Source organism: Terrapene carolina, unplaced genomic scaffold (assembly GCF_002925995.2).
Source record: "Terrapene carolina triunguis isolate 2854851 unplaced genomic scaffold, T_m_triunguis-2.0 Scaffold234, whole genome shotgun sequence".
Classification (NCBI taxonomy): domain Eukaryota; kingdom Metazoa; phylum Chordata; order Testudines; family Emydidae; genus Terrapene; species Terrapene triunguis.
Window position 1 is genome coordinate 10,571,306 of NW_020664585.1, and position 26,021 is coordinate 10,597,326.

General features: G+C 40.7%; 1 protein-coding gene across 1 annotated transcript in view; it reads right to left on the bottom strand.

The window, feature by feature from the left end:
- Positions 1 to 9,571: 9,571 nt before the first annotated feature.
- Positions 9,572 to 26,021, bottom strand: part of SLC15A4 (solute carrier family 15 member 4) — a 51,090-nt gene continuing 34,640 nt past the window's right edge. Inside the window, exons 7-8 of the mRNA XM_024205760.3 lie at positions 16,496 to 16,654; positions 9,572 to 11,135 (exon numbers count right to left, since the gene is read on the bottom strand). Coding sequence (XP_024061528.1) covers positions 10,987 to 11,135; positions 16,496 to 16,654 — 308 coding nt within the window. The 3' untranslated portion in view covers positions 9,572 to 10,986. The remainder of the gene's footprint in view (positions 11,136 to 16,495; positions 16,655 to 26,021) is intronic.

Sequence of the window (26,021 nt, forward strand, 5' to 3'; positions counted from 1 at the left end):
AGAGCAAATAATAAAGCATTGTTTAATACACTGTAACGGGCCCAGCAAATATTTAACTGTCTTAATATAAATGACCTCTGTGTCATTTTATTAACTCGGAAGACGCTGTAGTTTCTTGTGCAGGAGGCAGAAGAAAATGCATACGCTCTACGAGAAAATAAAAAGGAAATTGAGGGAAGATGTTATCGTGGTTTTTATACCTATCACAAAGTCTGCGTAGGCCTGCTTGGGCGATGCAGGAATACAATTTTAATAGATTATAGACAGTGCCCATCATGTCCTGCAGGTTTACAAAACACCTGCATTCATCCTGCTCACTCCAGGAGTCGAAAACGTTTAAAAAGAGACAAACGCTGCTCAGTTCAGCATGAATGAACCGTGAAAAGACAGACCACACCCAAGCAGAGCTTTCTATAAGCCAAAGGAAGAGCCACCATAGACTCCATGAAGTCTAGTAAGGACTTTGCTATTGACAGCCTAATTGATGTGATGGGCAGGAGTATAAGACCCTGAGATAGGTCGCTCTCCCCCTTGCACTGGGAAACGTAAGACTACTTCAGACTCTAGACACTTTGGGTCGCATCATCTACTTTCACGTGTGGCATGCACTAGGATGTGCTGGTGCAGCATCAACTCCCTACGAAGCAGCTGAAATCCCTGCAAAACGAGCAGGTTGCACTACATTATCCATTCCCAGGGTGACTTCCACTGTCTCGCAGGATTCATTCAGAGACATTACTGTAGAGTTATTGTCCCCCATTTACTCAGATACATTATAGGATGGTCCCAGTAATTAACATGAACGTTTCTCATGGGAACATCTAAGGAAGCGGTTATGGAACCAAAATTATCACGTGGCTTCACAGTGGCCGCACGCTTCGCTTCATGGATGTGAAGTCCGATTGATTTTGGTAAGACGACTCCCACGTGAAGCGGAGCACACACATTTTGTGGGATGCAGGCATAAATCTAGGAACAGGAGCGTCTGTCTTCTTCAACAAGGTGTACGTATAGGCACAATTAAAAGCCTTCCATTATTTACAATGCAATTGAAAAAGGCAATCCAATAGCTCTAGTATGAAGTTTTCAGCAACTCCTTTAGTCATACCTGTACTGTCTATTCCGACACGTATTGTATTACAGTAGCACCTAGAGGCCCACGTTGCTGGGCACTGTACATACACATCATAAGAGATGGTTCCTGCCCCAATGAGCTTACACTCAGGGGTCGGCAACCTTTCAGAAGTGGTGTGCCGAGTCTTCATTTATTGACTCTAATTTAAGGTTATGCGTGCCAGGAATACATTTTAACGTTTTTAGAAGGTCTCTTTCTAGAAGTCTATAATATATAACTAAACTATTGTTGTATGTAAAGTAAATAAGGTTTCAAAATGTTTAAGAAGCTTCATTTAAAATTAAATTAAAACTGAGACCTCCGGACTGGTGGCCAGGACCCGGGCAGTGAGAGTGCCACTGAAAATCAGCTCGCGTGCCACCTTCGGCACGTGTGCCACAGGTTGCGTATCCCTGGTCTAACTAGACAACATGAAAGGTTGAAGAGGAAACAGAAGCATACAGAAGTGAAATGACTTGCCCAGCCTCACAGCAGGCAAGTGTTAGAGCAGGGAGGAGAACCTTTTCTTCTGATTCATAGTCCATTAGACCATGTTGCCTTCCATTCCCTCCCTTCTCCCATGATTCCACAGCAATAAAGGGACACCTCACCTGTCCTCTGAATGAATCACTAAACTTTGTCAGTCCAAAGAGTGAGCGAGCGAGCGAGAGCAGGCGCGCCTTTGTCTGTAAACCCCTAGCGTTTAAGGCAGTCAGGCTGGTGTGACAGTCTTACAACTTCTTAAAATTAAATTCAAGTGTTACATATCACACCTGCAGAATGGTTCAATATGTCTTACACTTTTATATTACAAGGATATTTGACTCTATTCCAGTTTGAGGTCCTTATAAAAACATTTGACATGTTCCAGCAGTATTAAAGCACTCTGCAGTTCACACAGCAATTTTAAATTATTGCAGCACTTCACATATTTTCCTTTTTATAAGTACCTGGGTTTGCACAGTTTTCTACCATGTGGAGCAATTTAATAATATTGGAGATCATCAAATTTTATGAGTGGGAGTTTAGAACTGATCGGGAATCTGGATGTGTGCAATGTAATTTTAAAATCATTAAAGTTTCAAAAACGCTTAACAGCATCAGTGATGGGTTCACCCATGCCGGACCCTAAACAGGCAATGTTAGTACCCGTAAAATTTTTTGTCTGATGCAGACCTGAAGTGTTGGCTGTGTTAAGACAGCTCTGGGAAAAATGAAGATTAACACATTGGCAAAGGTTAAACTATTAGGTATTTTTTCCATCAATTCTGAATCTTAAGTGCTTCCTTAGACCATCAATATCTATTAAGTGAGTTTCTTTGCATTTAGTCCTACGCCAGCCTAGATGAGACAGGTGCTTTTCAAGCATCGGCTAAGGTGCAAGACAAGAACATGGGAGGATCATGCCAAAGAAATATTCTTCCTGGATTGTAGGCAAGACGTCACGACCATTGGAATATATTGGAGAGCTTCTACACCTTACGGCAGCATTTAAACTTGTATCCCCCAAGCACTTGACACACACTAACAACTCAATCACTCCTCGTAAAACCCTGGTGAGGTAAAGTAGGTATCTCTAGTCTAGAGAAATTGAGGCAATAAGATTAAGTGACTGGCTCAAGACAGAGGAGCCGATGACACAGCTTAGATAACAATTTAAGAGTTACCTTGTCTTCTCATAAAAGTAATACCTGTTCTACTATAACTATGTCAATATAGGCAAAGCAATAAAAAAACAAAACAAAACAAAAAAAACCCAAGTGGTGGGGAGCAGGGGTTGTACCAGTATAGTTATATCAGTAAAAACCACATCTCTGACCAAAATATTTATACCAGTACAAACATCCGTGCATAAACAAGGCCTAAATCAAAACACAATGGCTCTGACTCTTGCATCAACTGCAAAACAATTTTGAAAGCTCTGGATTGTTTCTCCACAGGCCTTTCAAACAGTAATAAACCAATATGAGGTTGAAAAGAAGTGAGTAGCAACTGCTTCATTTAACAAAGTATTTTACAGCATTTTTCCTCATTGTGGAAGAACACACAACATCACACATGCAGTAAATAGCAGCAAGGCTGTAGACAGAGAGATGGTAACACTTAATATTTTGTTGATTTTATTAAATTTTCTTTCAACCACTTTGAGTAATTTACCATTCATCGCGCAAATGTTGTATTTACCAGCAGAGAAGCACCTGTTCTATATTTCTACCTGATCGTGCCCTGCCGTTTGAGGGTAATCGTCTACCTCAATTTCATCCCTTAGCACCTAGAGTGGAGATTTCCTTTCAGGAAATACCAAACTGAAATGTATCAAAACTTAAGTTGCAGGCTAGCAACAATGAGGAAGGCTTTTCAAACTAACACATAAAATTATACCGCCAGTTTCTCTTATGCAATGCAACTGGTCTCGTTTCGGTGATGCATTCAACCCAAGTGCTTTTAGAGCCATCTTGGGTTTGTGACCATGTAGCCACACACACCATGCTCCTACTGGGCACCTCAAGCCTCTCAAAACAGGTGTCTCTTGGGTATGAAATGCAGTGGAACTTCAATAAGCGTTTGGATACAAACACCGAAAGACATGGTCATCAGCTAACCCCACCTACAGTTCTCCCACCATACGTGCATTGCTACGAGCAGACCTATAAAGATGGCCACAGTGGACCGGCTCTCTAACCTTTATGTTACCAAGCTAAGAGGGGAGCTCCAGCCTCTAGGCCTAAAACCAGAGATAGCAGGATTTCCTAACACAGGGGTGACCAACCTGAGCCTGAGAAGGAGCCAGAATTTACCAATGTACATTGCCAAAAAGCCACAGTAATGTCAGCACCCCGCCCCCCCCATCAGCTCTCCCACCCCGCTCCCAGCCCCTCTCACCCACCAGCAGCCCTGCCAGTCAGTACCTCTCTCTTCCTCCCTCCCCATCAGCTGTTTCATGGCATGCAGGAGGCTGCGGGGGAGGGGGGGAAGTGAGGGTACGGCAGGCTCAGGGGAGGGGGCAGGGCCTGTGGCAGAGCCAAGGGTTGAGCAGTGAGCACCCCCCCCCGGCACATTGGAAAGTTGGCGCCTGTAGCTCCAGCCCCGGAGTCGGTACCTATACAAGGAGCCGCATATTAACTTCTGAAGAGTCGCATGTGGCTCCGGAGCCACAGGTTGGCCACCCCTGCCCTAACACCATGCTGTTTTCCATTTCCCCTCCCCTTGCCTTCAGTGCCAATGCCCCATGAGACAGCCAGCCACCACAGGGCAGTAACATTCACAAGAACATGGGTAATGCCATTGCTACTTTTGAACAACAGGATCCCACTCCTCTATCAGCACTCCAATCAGACTTGTGATACGGCATAAATTGCATCCGAAATCTGACCAATTAAATATAGCTTTTGGACACCCACCAAACAGCATATTTCACACACTTTATGAGGAGCTGCCTAACAGTTATTTTGACAGGAGGTTATCAGTTAGCAACCTCTTAATAAAAAATTGAAGATGACTGAAAGAGCAACTCTGGAATCTGCTGAAGTCAACATTGATATTCACAGTTAGTCAGCCAAAAGTTCAAAAGGTTGGAGAATATAATTTCATAATAGCACGAGTCTGTGTCATCAACCTATTAAGAACCAGTACTCATCTGACTGTGTATTTTCCTCCTTTTTGACTCCATGCATCTCAACTTCCCCATTAAATTTTATAACAGTCTTGAGTTTAGTAGCCTCAAAGGGAGAACAGCAATCTCTGGTCCCCCCTCCAACTCCACAAGTTTACTTTAAATTCGGAAGTTCCCATGGAAATAAGCTAGGAAGACAGTCAGACTTAGTGTGTATTATGTCTGGTATGATGTTGATATATAGTAGACACATAAAACATCATTTGAAGTTGTATCCCATCACCCTTCTTGATAGCAATGCGAAGCATTCTCTTTGTCATCTTGTATTTCATTGGCTATCACTCCCCACCCCAGAAGTGGCTGCATATCAGTGTTGTTACAAAGGGCTTTGGAAACAATAAATGAAAGGAATTTTAAAATGTAAAATTGTGCAATGGCTTGTTCCCTAGATCAACAGTTATCACGGATCCATTACCATCCTTCCAACAAAAGGTTGGACAAAACTCACCACCAAGTCCATCAAGGCTGCCTGGTTAATCATCTCACTAGTCAGCACTGGATCCAGATTTTGCTATACAGAATGCTAGCAAGCCAGGCTGCTTCAAGAAGCTGAGTTTTAACCCTGCACGTAAAGTTAGATGTTAAAATAAAAATAAAATAAAACCATAATTTCAGCCACTGCAGTGTCTGGGTAGCAGCCTGACGAAAAATAGGGATTCATCTGTGCGTAGAGCACTGCTCCTCACAGATGTTTTCTTGGCAGAGAATTAGATTTTCTATAGACTAGCAATGAAACTGTGCTTGTCCCCATGATCCATTGCAGGTGGCTTCTAATTTTAAGACCTGCATGGTTTTTTTTATATACTTTAAACATACGCTAGGACTACTTTATGTTTTGGTGTGCCAGTTTTTGTATCAGCAAGGGGCAGAAGAATAATTTTGGAGCTCTAGGTGTTTCTAAGAGAATGGAGAGCAAAAAACTAACTAGATATCAATGGAATTGGATACCAAGACTTTAAAAAAAAATGCATAGTGGTACTCAGGGCTAGGTCCACCAAAAAGAATCAAGCACCTACATCCAACATTTAAGTGCCAGTGGCATATACAATACTCCCGCTCAGCTGCTGCCTAACCCTAGAGATGCTTGAAGTCCCTAGGTGCCTGAGTTTCCACCATTAAAGTCCTCATAATGCCTAAATTTCTGCCAATGCGCATGCACACAGCAGCCTCAGTGTAGGCATCTGGGTGCCTAAATTGTGCCTCTTCTCAGGTTCCATAAGGACACTTGCATCTGAAGCTATTGATTGTTCAAATGAAAGACATTATATCCTCTATTTCCTTCGGGGTTTGTCTGTATTAATGTAGCCTGCCCTGCATATACGTAAGGACACTTGTTAACATGACTTAGGTTATGCTTTTCAAAGAGCTATTTCAAATACAAACAAAAGTTAAGAATTCCACGCATCCATAAGCAAAGGTTCACTATCAAGCTAAAACCTCCTTTGAATAGTTTCAGCCCTGAGCAACTTTCTACAACAGAGTTAAATAGGGAATACAATGGAAATGCTGACAGGCCCTTAACTATAGTGGCAGTAGCCAGCAATGCTATAATTAAAGTACTTCACTCTGAAGATTTGTATAAGTAAAGAGATTGATGGGGGCTTTCTGAACAATTCCTCTGGTCTAAAAAGAGACCATTAGTTCATTCCGTAGAATAGGTACCTGCAATGAGGAGAGAATAGGTTTTTCCATATTACTGAAGATATGCAAAAAATTAGAACATGTGAAAATGCAATGTATCTATGTGCTGATCTCAATAAAAACATCCTGACTCCTAAACACCAAACTGCCATGCTTCATATTTGTATTACATTCTTGTATGGAAGCCATGATTTATTGCTTATTCTTTGTATACTTTGTTGTAAATAGTAATTGTAGTAAGCTTGAAAGCACTGTATAGTCTAATGCCTCTAATAGTAAGTATGAACTTCTTGATATTACATTTTAAATTAGTCAGGTGCTTACAAATGTCCATTTATGGTGACTCTTGTGAAGGATCTTTCTACTACACTGGAACAATCTGAAAAATGAACATAACTCAATGTAAATTGTACACTTCAAGGTATTTCATTAATTAGCTATAGGGCTCAGCCATGAAGTTAATTGATTAATCCTACTTCTGTGAATGGAGTGGAAACACTAAAAGATAAGGCCTGGAGAATGAATCAGCTAAGCCTTTGAGTCACAAAGACCTTATCCCTTTGATGAGAAGTGCCAGATTAATCTTCATAAATGGTCTAATTACTTGTGCCTGGAGCTCAGCCAAGTCATTCCAAATAAAAATTAAATTCTACAACTGATTGCATGTTCAGTCTCCTCTCCAGAGTGTTAGAACAACCATACAGCCTTACAATACAGGCAGACATCGACTGTTTACTTATTACGGTGTAGAAAGTATCCCCCTACCACTGAACAGAAGAAACTAGTCAAGAAAATATAGCTCCAATGGCATTGCTTATATTAGGATAGCATCCAAAGATCCCTAATCAGGGCCCCATTGTACTAAGCAGAGTACCCACATGCGTTAGAAGCCTAAGGGTATGTCTATATTTCAAAGAAAAAACTGTGGTGCCAAATCTCAGTGCACAGGTCAAGTGACTCAGGTTTGTGGTGCTAAAAACAGCAGTGTAGACATTCCCACTTGGGATGGATCCCAGGTTCTGAAACCTGGCGAGGGAGGAGGGTCTTGGAGCCCCTGCGGCCGTGTCTACACTGCTATTTTGAGCCCCGTGAGCCCAAGTCAAATGACCCAGGCTGTGAGACTCGGCGCCGTTTTTTCTTTGCAGTGTAAACATACCCTAAGTGACTCAGGAACTTTGGAAAACACTACCAATGGGTCTTTGCCCAAACCTTTACAGTCTAAAGACAAGAAACAACAGCAGTGAGAACCAAGGATTAACCGATATTATAAGTTATTGAGAAGCGGCCCTGAATCATTTCAAAGAATTCCCTATGCAACCATAATGGACTTTATTTCCCTTCCTCTCCACTCTGACCTCATCCCCACTTGAAAAGTTACCTTGAAGTCACTGCATACTTTTATATTTTGCTAGAATAAGCCAAGCACAAAGAAGCTCTGAGCAGCTGAGTCAAAGTAATTAGGATGAGTGACACAGGACACCTGAATCCAGAGCCTATGTCTGATAAGTTGGCAGGCCCAGCCAAAAGATGTTCTCTAGGAAACTAAGATATATTTTTATTCACTGCAACTGAACCTAAGTAGACTACACTGCCAAGCTTTGGCAATGTGTCAGGGCAGAGGCTACAACCTACAGTTTCTTTGTTTCTCTGATTACTCTCCATCCTCAATAAATATTTTTAATTAGACCACTTGAGTCTTATACTGTTTAGGAATTTCACGCACACCATTCGGAACCTTGGATCTCCAGGAAGAGGTAGTGAAGGAAGATTGCCCCCTCTTTGGGATTTTTCTGTCAAGGGGACCCTAGTGTCCTTACCCATGTCTCTCATGCAAGGCCTGCAGTTCCAATAGATCGCCACAGATGAGATCAGCATTTAAAGGCGGCCAAAGGTGACACTTCTGTGTCAGACTGATATTCATACCTTCTAGCCCCCAAAAGGGCTCCTTGAATAAGGAGTTCCAGAGCCAAACCTCCAGATGAATAACTGACTAAACCAGAAGCGATGTTCAAGGAAACCTATGGAAACTGAGCTGACTGCACACTGCACCGGTGTATGAGTTTACATCAGGGATTCTCCCTTCATCCTGTGACTGAAGGGTGGAGGCTGTTGTATTCCTAGCAGGAGACCCAAGACTGAAGTGAAAAACTAAAGAGACAGAACAAAAGGAACATTCACTGCAAACACTATCAGCCCTCCAAAGAGAAAAACATGCCAAGTGGAATGCATATTAAGGCTCCACCCACTTGGGCGATTAAACTAGTTGAACCACATTAAAAATCTTGTCTACCCCAAGGACTTTAATCTGTGGTAGCCCTACTGTAGCAAGAATCCAGTACCTTGCAGCACTGCCATTTCAAATTCCCTAGTGTAGATATGGTCTTAACACACTCCCTAATCAACGTAAGTTTCCCAGACAAGTGTGGAACAGGAACAGTTTTATCATCAAGGAGCAGACTTTTAAGAACGAGTTAATCTAATGAGATTTAACCCCCAATTCAGATGGGTATCTATAAAGAATTCTAAAAACAGCCTTGCAAGAAATTAGCTAAATGGTGGAAGTATTTATTGGTATAACTGGATAACAATTAGCTGGTACAGCAAAGTTCTTTTCTGCAACTACAAATGGTTTAAAAATACAAACCTGTCTTCACATGGAATCAAACCTTCCTGATTCATCCCCTCCTTAGAGTTCTGTCATCTTAAAAAGGGAGATCTCTTGATAAATAGATTTTTAGATAGCCATATGATTCTTCTGCAGCCTACTCCAGTCTTTGCCAAGCACATTAATCCCACCAGACCAAACTGGCTTTAAAGATGATGTACCACAAATAGGATATTAAAAGCTAAATAGAACAGAAATTACATTAGCCAATAGGGAATATTTACAGTTTTGCTTACAAGAGATGCAGTTCTTATTTTCACTATTCTGTTCAAGTGTTACACCACGATAAGGAGGCATTTAGGGACTTACACCCAGCAGGTTTGGCACTAGCTTGTGGGTCTTTTACCAAGATGACGAATATATGCAATTACTCCCAGACTCATCCCATTCTAATACACATTCCATTGGGTGGCACAATTAATAGGACTGCAAGATGCATTTGAGGAAATAAAGACCAAAGAACACTGAAGATCTGCAGTGTAATTTTATTCACCTAGGAACAAAGGGTCAGAAGTCACAGCACAAGAGTTCATTTTGCTTTGTAAACTCATTAAAAGGACATTTTATGTACCAAAAAATATTTAACATTTTAAATGTGGTCACCAAAGGAAACTGTAAAAGCTCAAACACATTAAACTGTTTAATAAAATATTGATTTTTCAGTTTGTTTTCTTTATAATCACTTGCAAAGTATTGCTTTCCATATCGCCTTACATATGCAGTATTAAATACAATAGGGTAAAGCAATTAAAGTTGAACAGGCTGAAAGAGTAAAAGCTACATTTACTCTATAATAGGAATGTGTTGCTGAAAGGTTCTAGCCCTGTAGCACATTACCAAGAATTACATAAAAGACACCAGGACTGAAGACATTAGGGCTAAGAGATCTCCAATTGATATTACACATTCATCTACTGAGAAGTCTACTGAAATTCAGTCTCCAATTTCTTTCCGCACGCTTGAAAATATTTAAGGATCTTTAAATGGAGATAATGAAACTGATAACATTAGATAAAAGACTTGCTTATTCAAAGGACACAAGTTTCCCTAATGTCCTAATACACCTAACTCTGACCTTAAAAAAAATAAAATAAAATCCTGGAGTAAAACCAGATCAGTCCCCAAAAGTGTCTAACATGTATCAAAAATGATAGCAGCTACAAAATAACCTACTGTATTGTCTAAATGCACCCAAGACCATTTTATATTAAATACTGAAGTGTAGGCTTAAAACATGTGTCCTATTTGCAACGAAAGATCAATTGCATACAAGCCATCCCTTTTTATCCAGGCTAGTCAGACCTATAAAGTTTAGATTGCCTCCGCTTGTCCCAAAATTGACCTGCTGAATTTAGTTTCCTCAGTTTTTTAAAATTCAGAGGAGGAGATCTCTTACTAATTTCACTGAGCCTCTTGAACTGTAACCAGAACTTCAAGGAAATACAGCATTTTGTGGGAAAAACAGGTGCCTTCAACATAATAAAGACTGCTGAAAAGTGTTCCCCCGCCCCAGATCCACCTTTCTTCACTGAACAAAGTTCTTCAGTTAGGGGTGAGCCACATTATACGTTTCCTTACCAGTTTTGACTAGTTATATTCAGTTTCCAAAGATGTTAAGTAGTCCCAACATGTCAGCATGAGCACAGCGCCTTCAATACCTAGAGTTAATGCACTTCCAAGATCTGCATTTTCTCTACAACAGGGCATACAAGCCCCACCAACATAAGGCACTTACCTACAGGGAAAGGGGCAGGGGTGAGAACTCATGTAACATGCAAGTTTAAGGAAAGAGTCCCATTGGAGAACAGTTTAAGATCTCGCAATCTATCAGTTCATTGCCAGTTAATTTATTGTGTGCTGGTCTAATAAACTGCTCTTCCATTTCAGATACTGTCAGGTCCTCCCATTGGCAGTCACTCCATTAGTCCTTGATCTTTGACGGTCATATTTCACAGAAACAATGAGGAAAAGCAGGAGGGTTGCTCCTTGGATAGCCGCCAGCAGGAAAAAGTAATAGTTTAAAAAGCAGCCATTAATGTTACCTAGAAAGAATTGGAGAGGAAAAGTAAATACATATAGGGAGGATACAATCCCGCTCAGTCCTATAATAATTAAGATTTATCTCTGCAAAAGGTGTCGGCAAAACCAGAACCAGATCATATTTCCATCATGTAACCAGTATTTCAGTTTTTGGCATTATCTAGAATATAAATTGCAGTTCTAGGAAAATACACAGCCTGCAAGCTGTGCTTTGTATTTTATGCTTGTACCTCAAAGTCAGGAATGCCCTTGAGAAGTGCAGACCCCTTTAGCCCACACAATATGATTTCTCCTCAATGACTGCACACAACCCCACTTAATGTTACAGGAATTACATGTGTACATAGGGGAGCACAAGCCCCCTTAGGCCTAAACAGTTTTAAAAAAAAATTAGCAGCCTGAGAAAAGTAGACTTATAGACAGGAAAGCTGTGAAGGTGCCTCCTTTTTTATAATTGATTTTCAACTAATGCAGAACCCGAGTTCGTTTATTAAACTCCTAAAAGGGAGAGAGAAATGTTTATAAGTGATGTACCTATGCAATGCCTTGTGGACTCACTCATACTTCAGATAAAACAGGTTAGCTGAAAAACTATGAAATGCATATCTAAATATATTTTTGCTCTTCTCCCAATTTAAATAAAAGGAGACCACACACAGAGTCTCCCCCCGCCCTTCTTTTTTTTTTTTTTTTTTTTTTATAAAAAGAGCTACCTTGCTAAAAAAGGAAACCAACTCCCCTGCTGGAACTGCTACAACCCGAATATGCTCTCAAGATTGCTATCAGAGTAAGACAAAAGCCTCTGAACTTAATGTGCTTTTAATTTACAGGCTCTAGTTTCTTCGTTTTAAATCAGAACCCCCAAAATGTATTTTCTCCTCAATGGGAGAGTGCCCTCTCACTCTGTCCATTTACTTATTAAGCTCTGTTTCAATCTTACTCTCCTGCAAGGAGAGTGAGAACAAGATTTGTATCAACAAGTGGTTAGGTTTATGGCTCACTGCTTAAATAGAAAGGTAATCAGGGTAAAAAAAATTAAATGAATTATGTTGATATAGAAAAAGTTTTGATATGAAAATGACTTAAGTCACTGAAGAGTTCATCTCACAGACATATGCAAAACTGTATGGCCAAAGTATATTCAAAGGAATGAGTGAGGAACATTTCCAACTGCCCGGCACCTCCTCCACCTCTAATTCTTCACTCAAAGCATCATCATTGGCTTTTGTATATTTCTTTACACCTGCTGAGGCATTTTCACTGCAACTTCCTAGCAATTCTGCATACAAGATGTAATGCAGATCTGAAAGATTTATGAATTATGATTTTTCACTTTTACTACCTGAATTGTCAAAAACCTTATTTTTTCCAATCCACTTGCCACAAATTTGTACAAGTAACTCCTGGGCTTGGTCTACACTACCAACTTATGTTGGTATAACAACATCGCTCAGGGGTGTGTAGACAGTGCTACGTCGAGGGAAGGGCTTCTCCCATTCACATAGCTTCTGCCTCTCGGGGAGGTGGAGGACCTATGCTAACGGGAGAGGCTCTCCCGTCAGTGTAGTTAGTGTCTTCTCTAGGCACTACAATGGTGCAGCTGCAGCACTTCCAGTGTGGAAAAACCCTTGAACTGTAAGTTGTTTAGAAGCCGTTCATTACGCACGTGCAATATTTGAGATCAGAGCAGCTTTGGATGGTACCACTCATATGTCAAGTATCAGAGCGGTAGCCGTGTTAGTCTGAATCTGTAAAAAGCAACAGAGGGTCCTGTGGCACCTTTAAGACTAACAGAAAAGGTGCCACAGGACCCTCTGTTGCTTTTTACCACTCATATGGTGTCTTTTTCTAACCCAACTGGATATGTAACTAAGAATCAAGTCTCCAAAGTGAACTTTTAAATACAAGATCAAAGCTTGCTTTCTCTGAATAGTCTCCAATATTCACTAAAAAGGCATTCTATGAACAATCCTGGCAGAAATCCTATTTGCTAACGTATTTACAGAGAGCAAACAGTGAAAGCAAAGTTTGTACTGTCATTGCCCATCTCTAGTCATTAACAGCCTTATACAAGACAGATTTTTTCTTCTAGGTCCACTGGATCATTCTCTTTTTATCCCTTTAGCCACCCAGTGTTCTAATTAAATATATCCACGGGTTTTAGCCAATACTACCTAAGCTGTTTCATGGAAAATAGAAGTTTATGCAATGAAGATGGGTAAATGGTCTAATTTTAAATGCTCTCCTAGAATATAGTGAAACTATAAAGCTTAAGGGTAAAAACCTATGTTTTACAACATCATTGAAATGGACGAAGCATAAACAGAATTCTGAATTTCATATACTACAATTTCTTTAGACAACCTCTTAGCCTTGCTCAATGTTACATGGTGCCTGTGTGTCTGAAGGCCTCAATCTCCCCTCCCTACTCAGCCGAATGGGGAAATAAAGTTACAGAAATGAATGCTATCATGAAAAATTCAACAGCATTATTCATATCAAGCCATTACTGCAATTCTCTTTCAACCCTCTCAGAGCAAAGTTAGGAATCCATCCAGCTATGTGGAACTTCTTTCAGGTTCAATTCACCTCTGACATTTCCTCAAAGTTGTTTTAAGCTAGTGATTTGTGGCACATTAAATACTTCTAAATTAAGGAAGCTCATTGGTAAAACATTATCCTTCTATTAAGAAATAAGCTCCCACTATTGCTGAATTTTCAAGAACAATACACTATGGCTTGCTTCCAACATGCCACGAGCTACAGCCAATTGGACCATTATGACTATTATAAGCGAAAGGGGGAAGCAAGAAATAGAGAAGCGCACATCAATCCTTACAAGCTTTGAATGCAGCGTACACATACGTGTGGAGATTAAGTTATTGTAATTATTGAAACGTAAGATCTAATTAAATGAGTTTATAATAAGCAATAAAAGCAAAAGCAGTCTTCTCTTGACATTTAAAATACAATATACTTTCAAAACTCCATTTGAAGAGCAGAAGTAGTAATTTTCCTTTGTGGGACGGGATGTTAAAAATCAAGATTTCATGGAGTTATCACAGAAATAATTTAATCATTTCAATGTAGCAATCAATGCTTAAGTGCCAGCAGACAGCGTGTTCTACTGCCATCAATGGGAAATAGTGAGAGAACACATGGGAGAACATTTAATGCCGCTAGTTTATACTGCATTTCTTTAAAAATTTATAGTTGTAGAATATCTAATGAAAAATTCACAAACCCTTCATTCACAATAAAGCTTCAGTCTCACAACTGATGGGCAGGGCCCTTGAAGACCTTACTAGGTCTTACTAATTTAAAATTTGATACATCATTTGCTAAAATATTTTTAAAATAACCAGTGAATTTAATACTTTGAAAAGTACTCGATAGCACTAAAAAAAATGAAGCCCTATTTATTCACTGGAGTAACAGTCCACGTAGCAGCAACACAAGGTACTACAAACCAAAACCACCCCACTGGTAGGCCTCAACCCCGATTCCAAGGTACAAACTCTGGGAATGCAAGGGGAGATTAGAGCTCTGCAGCTGCCGTTTAGGGCCAAGATAGATAGGGATTTCTGGTAATTCCCTGGTAACAGCTGTCCACTGGGAAGCAGACTGAGCATCCCCAGCTTATTCTACACAGCTGACCAAAGGAGCCACCTGAGGCAACACCTTTCAGTCTTAATCAACACAGGAAGCATTTGAGCCAATCTACATTGTTAGATGGGGGTGCTATCTTTTCTGGGGCTGTTTTATCAGAACCAAAGGAAAACAAGATGGGATGGATCATGCTAGAAAAGGGGGGAAAATGTCTAATTAAAAATGTCAAGTATGACAAATGTTATTTTATAACTAGTAACTTCCTCCATATTTAGTGCACATCTCTTGAATTATATGTATGCTATAAGAATGGACAGATTTGATCACCAAAGTTGCCATGGCAGAATAAATCTTGGCCAATATTAACAACTTGTTTTAAAGTCTTTTTATATTCAGGATGAACAAATATCAACCCCAGGGGAATTAAGTCTCCCACTGAGAATTTGCTGGTCTGGTCCTGTGTTGTTCAACCGTTGCTCTACTAGTCTCTTACGCTGCCTAGGGTTTAGCAAGAGAGACAAGGTGGGTGAGGTAATATCTTTTATTGGACCTCACCCACCTTGTCTCTCTAAAGTCTTGGGACCGACACGATTACAACACTGCATACGGGGTTTCCCAGACAGCTCAAGAATCTCAGGGAAAACAAAGTTTCCCATTCACCTCATCTGAAAATCTCAAAATGCTAAATTATAGAAATATTTTCTACAACATAAAGATTACTCCTGTGAAAGCCATGACAAAAATACACATCCTTAGAAACTCAATAGTTACAGGTGTGTCAAAACAAAATGCTTGTTACTACTGCACAACTAGATGCGGGACCTCTGTTTTTGGAATAAATTTTGTATTCGTGATGACTCCTGTGTAAAGATTAAGCTTTTGGCCATCTGTTTTTAAAGAAGGAACTTGTAAAATAAAGATGCCAACTTATGGCATAAATGCAGTTTCCAGACAGACTGTTAAAAAAAGCCTACATCACATCTAATCTAGCAGAAAAAGGCAAAAAAATTCAACACCAAGTTTAACTTTAGGCATAATTTTTAGAGGGTACATAAAACTGCACCTGCATATCAATGTTAACCTAATTTATTAAATCTTTCACACACACTTCTTGCTGTAACTAATCAAGCCACTGAAGTCTGTAAATGATTTTATGAAATTCCCAAGGTGCCACCTACTGGTGCCAATGATTTTGTTTAACTTCAACTGACAGTGAAACGTATGGCTTAGGTTGGACTGTAAGATAAACTGATTGCTAGGTAGAAATGCAAATTTAACTCTTGTATGATAATTGCCACAAAGTACCCTGAAACATGAGTTGCAAATAATCAACACTCTGTCGTCAAAAACTTGTTTTATTCTTTTCACTGAAAATTTGTGTAATTTAAAAAATTTTAAGAGACAGCAAAAAACTTGCTTCAACTGCTTTTACTAATCTAGACATTCCAGCTAAAATATTCTTAAATGTACAAATATCTTCTGGTGAGCAAAAATAGTAACACAGCTGAGCAATTAACTGAATCAGCTCTTTTATAAAGTCCACTTTACAACATATGCATTTCTAATGTATCCATTTAAGACAGCTCCAATTGTAGCAAAATGCAAGATGAAATTATGTCTTTGCCATATTAAGAGGGTTTACAAATGCAAAGTGTTACAATTCTAAGCTAACAAAGTTCCCACCCTTGAAATATAATGATTTCTGATTAAGCATTTTACTTCATCATCCTCCAATGCATTGAGGATTACTTACCAAAATCTGTATGATTACTCATCCAGCCAATTGCGTTAATAGACACCAACGCCAGCAGTCCTGAGCCAACAAATGACCCAATTCCAGAAAAGAAAAAGAACAGTCCCATAATGGCACTCTGCATGGATTTGGGAGCAGCTGAATATGCAAACTCTAGGCCTGTATTAAAAGAAAAAAAGTATCTATCTGTAAGAAATTAATGCGCTTGGTTACCAGCTCAACGTGCCTGCTAATGACAAATATTCATAAACATTGAAAGCAATACATTCATACAAGGTTAAAAACAAGAACTTGGATTGTCAGGGGACACTAAGGGATTTCTGTACCCAACTCCCATTAATTTCCAATGAGTGTCTAACTGCCTTAGACCTGCTCTGAAAGTCTTAATGCAAATATAAAACATTGATAACCTTGACTAAGTCCTGAACTTATGTATAAATATAAAATATTTTGATTTTATGTGCTGCACCACTCTCCTATTGTTCTTTTAGCAAGTGTACAACCTTTTAGCAAACAAGTTCTCTCCGAAATCTCATGTGTTTCTGGAACTCATTCACTTTATTTTACAAGTCAACTGACATCAGTCAAGTCTCATTGTGTACCAGAATCAACATACCATCTAGGGAGTTTACATTATACTTGGCTTTCAACCTTATCCAAAGTGAGTTAAACAGCTAGGACACTGTCCAGCCAAACTGGTTTTAATCATGGTTTGACTAGTCTGTTTTAGAACAGTTTTTAAAAGGCCATGTTTGAGTATTGATGGAAGGTGACTACAATATGACCTAGGCTTGAAATTTTTTAAAGTAGTTTTCATAACAAAAGCCAGCTCTCGACTCCCATATGGTCTTCTCGGCTAGACCATACTCCCTCATGTTTTGACTGAGGCAAATCCTACATCCCCCCATGGACGTTCATTTCTCTCAACTTGCAACACTTAGGGTAAGTCTCAATAGTTTTTAAAAATTTCCCCTTCTCCCAACACAGTTAACTATTTAACTTTACTTTGGGCAAATGTGACCTAGAATCTGCATATCAGACTAATCTTCAGCCCCACTGCCCCAACATGATATGCTGTTATAGGCTTGATCCCACAAAACTTACGCACATGCTTAACTTTACGAAGTCAGAATTCTACTGAAGTCAATGGGACTACTCACAGGGCATAAAGGCAAGGACACAATTTTTTTAGCAGAATCACAGCCAAGGTATGGTCTACAGGTAAGGGCAAGAGATGGGAGACTTAAGTCAAAGTAGTCTGCCTCTTCCTGAAATTAATGTGAAAGACTCTCCATACCTCCTTTATACCTCTTTGCAGAGGCATGGCTGCGCACATGAAGCAAGCTCAGAGCCATCCTCTTCACATAATTTTGAAACTGCAAGTATTTCTTTAACACTGCTTGACTATCACTACTCATCCATACACAGCACTTGATAGGAACACAATGGTGTTTTCCTTTAAGGGGAAAGGCTTAAGACTTCAAGCCAGATGGGTCAATTAGTCAGGGCCAGAGGGTGCAGTTCTGTTCAGACAAGGAAATGCATCGGAACTACATGTTCTCCCTTATTGATTTGTAGTGTCACGTGAGAGATCGTGTCTGAACCACCACATTGTTCTCCCTTGAAGCAGAGAGCACTTGAATGCTGCAAAGTGACATCTCTATGATTGAAGACTGTTGAAGAGCCCTTTTTCAGAAGTCAGACGGAGGCTCCAATAAATGTAAATCCAGAATGTGAGGCTCAGTGTCCTTATAGATATATGGAAGCCAACAGTATGTTTCTGGGAGAAGAAAGCTTCTATTTAATATGACAAACACTAAAGAAGTTAAAAATTTGTCCAAATCCTATTTATTGGGATGTTTTGCCACTAATATTACATTTGAAATAATTTCTAATTCTTATTTGGCCAAACCCTTATTAAAAATGCAGCTGTCTGTTCATCTTAAATAAAACTGTGACCTTTCACTAAATAACCCCAGCTGTCAGAAAAGTTTCCAGACTATCTGAGATTCAGTCTGGTGACCACACTGGATACTCATCACACAACTCCAACTGAAGTACACGGAGTGAAAGAACTCCAGTCTGATTTTTTTTTCTTGGTTCCTTCACAAAAGCATTGGACTTGAGTGATACCTTTGGGGGAATGTAATACTACATACTTCTGTAATTTAAAAAAAATAAAAAATAAAAAAAATCATGCTTCCAAACTTGAATAAATGTTCCTAGTCACCCGAATATTTAATCTGGCCTAAAGAACATAAAATCTTTTCTTTGCCTTCAGTGATATTGCTGCCTGCTGGCAGCCATTGATAGCAATTTCATGCTACCTCAAATAAGCAGTTTTGAAATTAAACCCTCTAGTTGGTGGTGTCATGTGAGATGATGATTCTCAGCTAAATAAGGGGGCTTTAAGAGGATTGCAGGGAATAATACAAAAGATTAATGCAATGTGTGTCATCTTTTTAAAGGTACCTGAAGTGAAACTAATATGGTTTAATAAAAGTATGCTCAGCTTTACTGTAAACAAAAACAAACTTATGTTTCAGCTTTTAACATATTCAGTTCTTTTTTGAACAAAGTGCTTTCAAATCACAGTATTGTAACCATTAACATTGCACTTTTTTTAAATTGAATTTCACAGCACAACGGATACGCCGATCAAATTTAAAAATCACATGTTTCTTGAAGTATTTTCCATTCAATCTTAAGGCACCTTCTTATTACCGGTCATTTAATTTAGTGAATGATCAGAAGACTGAAACAAAGCTTTGTAAACCAAACGGAAGGAAAGGGTAATAAAAAGAACAATTAAGATCTGCATGAATTCCCCAGTTCAAACAGGCACATTTGTATTCTTCCCCCCCCCCCCCCCAAAAGCTATAATGGTTTTATAACTTCAAAACCTGTATTAGAGCTGCAGCAAGCGCAAAAGAACAGCAGTGTACTTGCACGAGAATAGGACAGGCCTTAAAAGGTTTTACTTCCTGTCTATTAAATCAAGTAGTACAAACAACCTGGAACCTAGAGCTCAACAGAAGATTTATCACTTTTTTTTAAACCACTGATCCTTTGACAAATACATTGCAGATATTTGTTACATTTTGTTTGGGAACTTCTATAAACTGTGTAATAATTCTGATAGCCATAAGAGAAAGATGACATCTCAAAGAGGGAGGCACCAAACACCTTTTTCAAATATACAGGCATTTCTTGTAAGTCGGTTGCGTACATGAATTCAGATTTAGAGTTAACATGATTCCCCTAATGTTGCTAAGCAACTATTGCTTTATTCTCTGCTTTAAGCTTTCTCTGTAGTTGAGAAAGACATTAAAACAGAGATGACATTCAGAAAGTGACTTGTTTAAGCAAGAATTCCAATTGCTAATTCTGAAGTGATAGAATAAGTCTTTAGTAGCTGGGGGTAGAAAAATATCCTAAGATAACAGGAGATATTATGGATGTTATTATACATTTAATAAAACTTAACATGATAGAGGGCAGCACTGATTATTGCAAAGGATCTGCTCTGCACTCCCACAGCACATCTTTCATATAGGTTAACATCTTAAGTTAGCACCTTAAGTCGCACCATCCCCCATTTTACAAGCAGTTAAGCTGAGACAAAGATGTTAAGTGACCTCTCCTATATATTATTGTGGCAAGATCAGGAACAGAACCCCACAGACTACTCGCCTGGTGTTTTAATCACTTGACAATTCCCCCAAGGTGCTAAATTTTATTTCTTCTAGTCCAATACAATGCCAGTCCAGACAGCAAGTTACACCCTCCCAGCAGACAAAAAAACAAGAAAGAAAAGCTTGCACCAGCTGTGCAGGCCAGTTTATTGTACTCCTAAGTAATGAAGAGTAAAATGAAGTTAAAAAAGTCAAATGTTGGGGAAAACATGTGAAAGGACAAGTGCCTCAGAAGTCGAGGAGAAAGTAGCAGGAGGTACAAAAAGAGTTAAAGGCTATGAAATGAACATGTAAAAAGCATGACATGAAAGCTCCTGATCCCTTCTGTTCCAAAGAGCGTCAGGCTGGGAACACAAATCAGTACCAAGTAGGCCATGACATTGGTCAGTTTGCTACAGCCAAGATGGCCTCTGAGGCCATGCCACACCTATCTGAATATGGTGGACTTTTAGATGACTTGAGATAGTTTCATGCACCTTCATACTGTAAAAGGTGATCATAAACCCCAACATCTAGCGCCCATTCATATAAATACATAATACTTGTTTCACATGCAAAATTCATGGAGGATAGGTCCATCAATCCCTACTAGCCAGGATTGGAAGGGATGGTGTCCCTAGCCTCTGTTTGCCAGAAGCTGGGAATGGGCGACTTGATGATTACCTGTTCTGTTCGTTCCCTCTGGGGCACCTGGCATTGGCCATTGTCGGAAGACTGGATACTGGGCTAGATGGACCATTGGTATGACACAGTATGGCCGTTCTTATGTTCTCCTTTTGCACCAAAACCCAGCCCGCTCAGAGAGTCTAACCATTTCCTAGTACTGGTGTGCCACAGCAGGACAGATGGAAGCAAAGGGCTGACGAGCTAAAGGCTCTCTGCTATTGATCTGAGGGGGAAGCAGACTATATGGGAACTGGGGATAGCGCAAGAATTATAGAATACCAGGGTTGGAAGGGACCTCAGGAGATCATCTAGTCCAACCCCCTGCTCAAAGCAGGACAAATCCCTAGACAGATTTTTACTCCAGTTCCCTAAATGGCCCCCTCAAGGATTGAACTCACAACCCTGGGTTTAGCAGGCCAATGCTCAAACCACTGAGCTATCCATGTTCTGATTCTAACTTACTGATTTAGTCAAGTGCGTCAAAAGGAGTAGCAGCCTCTGAAAACCATCTTGTCCCATAATGGGAAACCCTATCTGAGGGAATCATCTAAGGAAGAGGTTCTCAGACTCCCTGAGAAGGCATGGCAGGGAAGTGCCAACTGCCTGTCTTTTGACCAGGGTATAGTGCTGCCAGAGTGGATTCAGAGCTCCGCTTGGTGTGGGGGCTGGCCAGGGAGGGGTGGACACTAGGGAAAGCAGCTTCACCCAGTGCTCTGCCCCTCAGCTTGGTTATGCCCACAGCAATGCAGGGGCTCTCCTGATTCCCCATTTTCCCCCGGCCACCCCCATATTTTCTCTGTGCTCCACTCTCCAGCAGAGCTGGGGCTCCTTCATCTCCCCCATGCTCTCTTTGGCTGAAGTAGCCCATGCAGTATCAGAAGGGCTCCTCTCCATTCCCACAGGCCCCCCATCTCATTCCCAGCATATTCTGAGGGCTCCCCTCCATTCACTACTGATCTGCTGCTCACCTTTAGGCGGTGGGGCTGGGCAAATTAGGATGGCCAGGAGGGCTCTCTTTCTGATCAGCTGCAGCTCTTAACTTCCAGTTCCGCACCCACATCACAATAGCGGCCCCTGTGCAAAGTGGGCTCTGAGCTCTGCAGCAGCTCCTGGACACACCTTCCTCCATGTTCCCTGGTGCCACAGGGTGCCTGTGCCTGGTCATATCAGGTGTCAGGGAGAGCCAGGGTCCTGCGCAGTTCCTGCCTTGGGTGATGTGCTGCCTTCTGCAGGGCACCAGTGCAGCTGGAGAGTAACCAGTTGGTCTGAGCCAGGTATAGCCCCGGCTTCCCTGACCATGCCACAGCAGAGGCCCATCCCAGCTACCGGCTCTGCATCCTCATCAACTTCTTGCTGTACTGGACCTACACATAGCTCATAGTGCTGCCGGACCTGTGAGTACCATACTCTGCCTCACAGCCCAGGAACCCCACTGCTCCTGCCCACCTCTACTAAAGGGGGGGCCCCTGCTCCCTACCTGTGAGCCCAGCATCCATGAACCCCGTCACTTCTTCCCACGGCCTCTGAAAACTGGGGAGGAGTTGCAGTGTCAGTCGGTGTTACGGTTTCCAAAAGCATTTGGGCAGTGTTATTTTAGCTGCTCTGATCTGTATTTTCTGAACACAAAAGGTGCTTTATGAAATAAAATCAGTACTTCTGACAGAAATACTCATACCTATATACCGATCAAAGCCCTTTAACTATTACTTGTATTCTTGCAAAGTATACGATTTTCAGTTCTTCATGTTGTCACAGTAAACTATGAGGGAAAGGGAAATTGTTTTTTCTTAAACTTTGCTGTATGGAACCTAAGTTAAGAACCCCTGAGCTAAGGGGAAGAAACTAAGTTCAATGTTAATTTGTACAGATGTTTAAAGTTTAAGATACTGAATTACTGTGGCTATTAATATATCACTTTATGTTATGGCTCTAAGCAAAAGTTCCATGTGACTATGTTAACTGGAGTAAGGTCACTGAGGGAGTGATCTCGCATTAGGACTAGCTCGCTGTACAATGTTCATACTGTATTAAAATACCTATTTATAGACCTAATTGCAAAAGGTTGCTAGTGTTATTAACTGAATATTGTTCACAAGCTCCAAACAGTAAACTGAAAGAAGTTTATTGAAAGAATCACAACAGCAATGTATTTATTGTTTAATTATAAGAAGAAACCTATGCAAGCCATGTCACGTACAAAACAGCAGCAACAGATAAATGGTCTGTGGGTTTTTTTGTGCTAATGAACCCTAATGTGCGTGAAACAGACCAGAAAATAAGATTTTATAGTCTCATTCACACTCTCCTCCCACTTCAGCTTCAGCCTAAAATCAATATGATCTCACAGTGCTGTCCACTACATAACACAAGAATGGCATCCAAGAGATTTACAGAGACTTGTGATTCAGTTCCAGGAAGATGTGGTCTGAGTAGTGCTTCAGTTTCCCTAGTACTTACCACATGAAGTACTAAATAAGATATGCCTGTAGGACAATTATTCTAGAGACAAAAGCAGGTCTTGGAAATCATTTCCAGCAGATTCCTTAAAGCTTTTTACTAGAGCTACTTAACAGTAAGCAGAATACTGCTCCTCTGACCTTGTTGACTTATAGATCAAAGCCTCCTGACTGGCATAGCCACACTAACTATCAGCCCTGCTTTAAGAACAAACCAGCAGTCTGCATGTCAAGCCAAGTCAGGGATCCTGAAAGATTCTTTTTCAATCCAGAAAGATCTATCAAAAATGTTTGTTTTTATCATGGGCTAGAGGGCTAAAAGCATTCATTTTTCAATTCCAATGTTATGGTAAATTAACAATAGGCGACATTTGTTTTAACTTTTCATGGTAAGTTTCATGCTCAGGAAAGCAAAAGATTAACTGCTGCACTAGCAAGCCATGTGAGAGCTTTCCCAAACCTCTTTGTCATCTTGAGGCTAGCCTACCCCTTGGCTTTTCTTGACCAGAGCATAGGCACCGACTCCGTGGGTGCTCCGGGGCTGGAGCACCCATGGGGAAAAAAGCACCCACCAGCGGCTCCACGACCTGCCCCCCCCCACCCCAGCTCGCCTCCTCCTCCTCCCCGAGTGCGCCGCCGCATCCTGCTTCTCCCCCCTCCCTCCCAGCACTTGCGCCACGAAACAGCTGTTTTGCGGGTCAAGCCTGGGAGGGAGGGGGGACAACGTGGCACACTTGGAGGGAGGAGGCGGGGCCGGGGCAGGGATTTGGGGGAGGGGTCCAATAGGGGCAGAGTTAGGGTGGGGAATTTGGGGCAGGGGAGGGAGCACCCACCGGCGCAGAAAAGAGTTGGCACCTGTGGATCAGAGACTGCAAGGGGTGCTGAGTTGTGTGGCAGGTTATGTAGGCAAAAAAAGAAATCAAGTTCATTTTACTTGGGAAAATACCATCTTGCAAAACCAAACAATACAAAAACAAAAAAACAAAAACAAAAAAGACTGCCTTCATGAGACAGACCTCTTGGTATTCGGGAGACAGATGTAATCTAGGTATTCTTTAGAACTGCTTTTTGCTAAAACAATGGAACTCCAATTATCTGATCTAATTGGGACTAGGGCTAGATCGAATAACCAAAAAAACCTGGATAAACCTAAGAATGGGCGGCTAGGGCTCCTGCTATCAGCCCCAACGGCTGGGGCTCTGCTGTTTTAATTTTAAATAAAATTTGTTTTAAATAATTTTACCTCTCCACATGAGAGGTGGAACAGTGCATCAATTCCTAAAGCTAGGATCCAAACAATGTGTCTGATACATGTAGCACAACATCTGAAATGCATTTAGGGGGTGGGGTGGAGGAAATCAGCTTTTCTACTATAGATACACTAATATTAACAGAAAATGCATTTCTTCCTTCCCTGCACCTGCCTGGTAGTTGGAATACATTTATAAAGAATGGTAAATGTGTTCTCCATCTTCTGAACATCTGCTAAAAGGCAGAGTTTTCCAAGCTATTCTTATGGTCAAGGGGCTAATAACCTGGGTCAGTGTCAAAGAGCCTGTGGCTATGCAGAAGCCTAATTACACACCTTGACTGTTTATTGGCCCAGTCTTGTAGTTCATACTCTGGCAAAACTCACTTTGTCTCAGTAAAAACTACAGGATTAAGTATAGGTTCATCTTTTGTAATATCTAGACATTAAATGGCAACAAGAGAACTTCTAGTGAGATGCTGACCTGGCACCCACCACTTCCAAGCTTCAACATGGATATTTGCTGGTTGGGATCACACTCAACTATAAATCATTTTGGATTTCACCTGTTGCTGCTGCTAGTGATTCACATTGGTCAAGGATGCATCCTTTGCTTCATACTACCTCCCTCATTATCTTTAAGAAAGGCTGGAAAAAGGACAATTACCTTTGGTCATAGGAAAGGTACAGTCAATCCATTATCCTTACCAGGATGCCACTGTTCTCTCGTCCTCATCCCAGAGAGATTTTGGATCTTGCATTCTAAATAAACATTTTCTACGTACCTAACAATAACTGTGTGTGTGTCACATGCTTTAAACGCCCAACTAGTTACCTTCATTATTTCATGTCCATTTCTATATTGTACACTTAAGTTCTTAATCAATAAGCTGCCATTATATTACCAGATGCATTTGAGATTAAATAATGCCTCTCTTATTCCTCTAAAGTATTAATATATATGTCCTACTGTGCATTTTATCACAACTGGTCATTTAATTTAACTGGTAAATGTTATAAAGTTTGCAGATGATACCAAGCTGGGAGGGGTTGCAAGTGCTTTGGAGGTTAGGATTAAAATTCAAAATGATCAGGACAAACTGGAGAAATGGTCTGAGTAAATAGGATGAAATTCAATAAAGGACAAATGCAAAGTACTCCACTTAGGAAGGAACAATCAGTTGCACACATACAAAATGGGAAATAACTGCCTAGGAAGGAGTACTGCGGAAAGGGATCTGGGGGTCATAGTGGACCACAAGCTAAATATGAGTCAACAGTGTAATGCGGTTGGGAAAAAAAGAAACAAACATCACTCCAGGATGTATTAGCAGGAGTATTGTAAGCAAGACACGAGAAGTAATTCTTCCGCTCTACTCCGCGCTGATTAGGCCTCAACTGGAGTTCTGGGCAGGGCCAGTGCTACCATTAAGGCAAACTAGGCGCCAAGATTTGGGGGC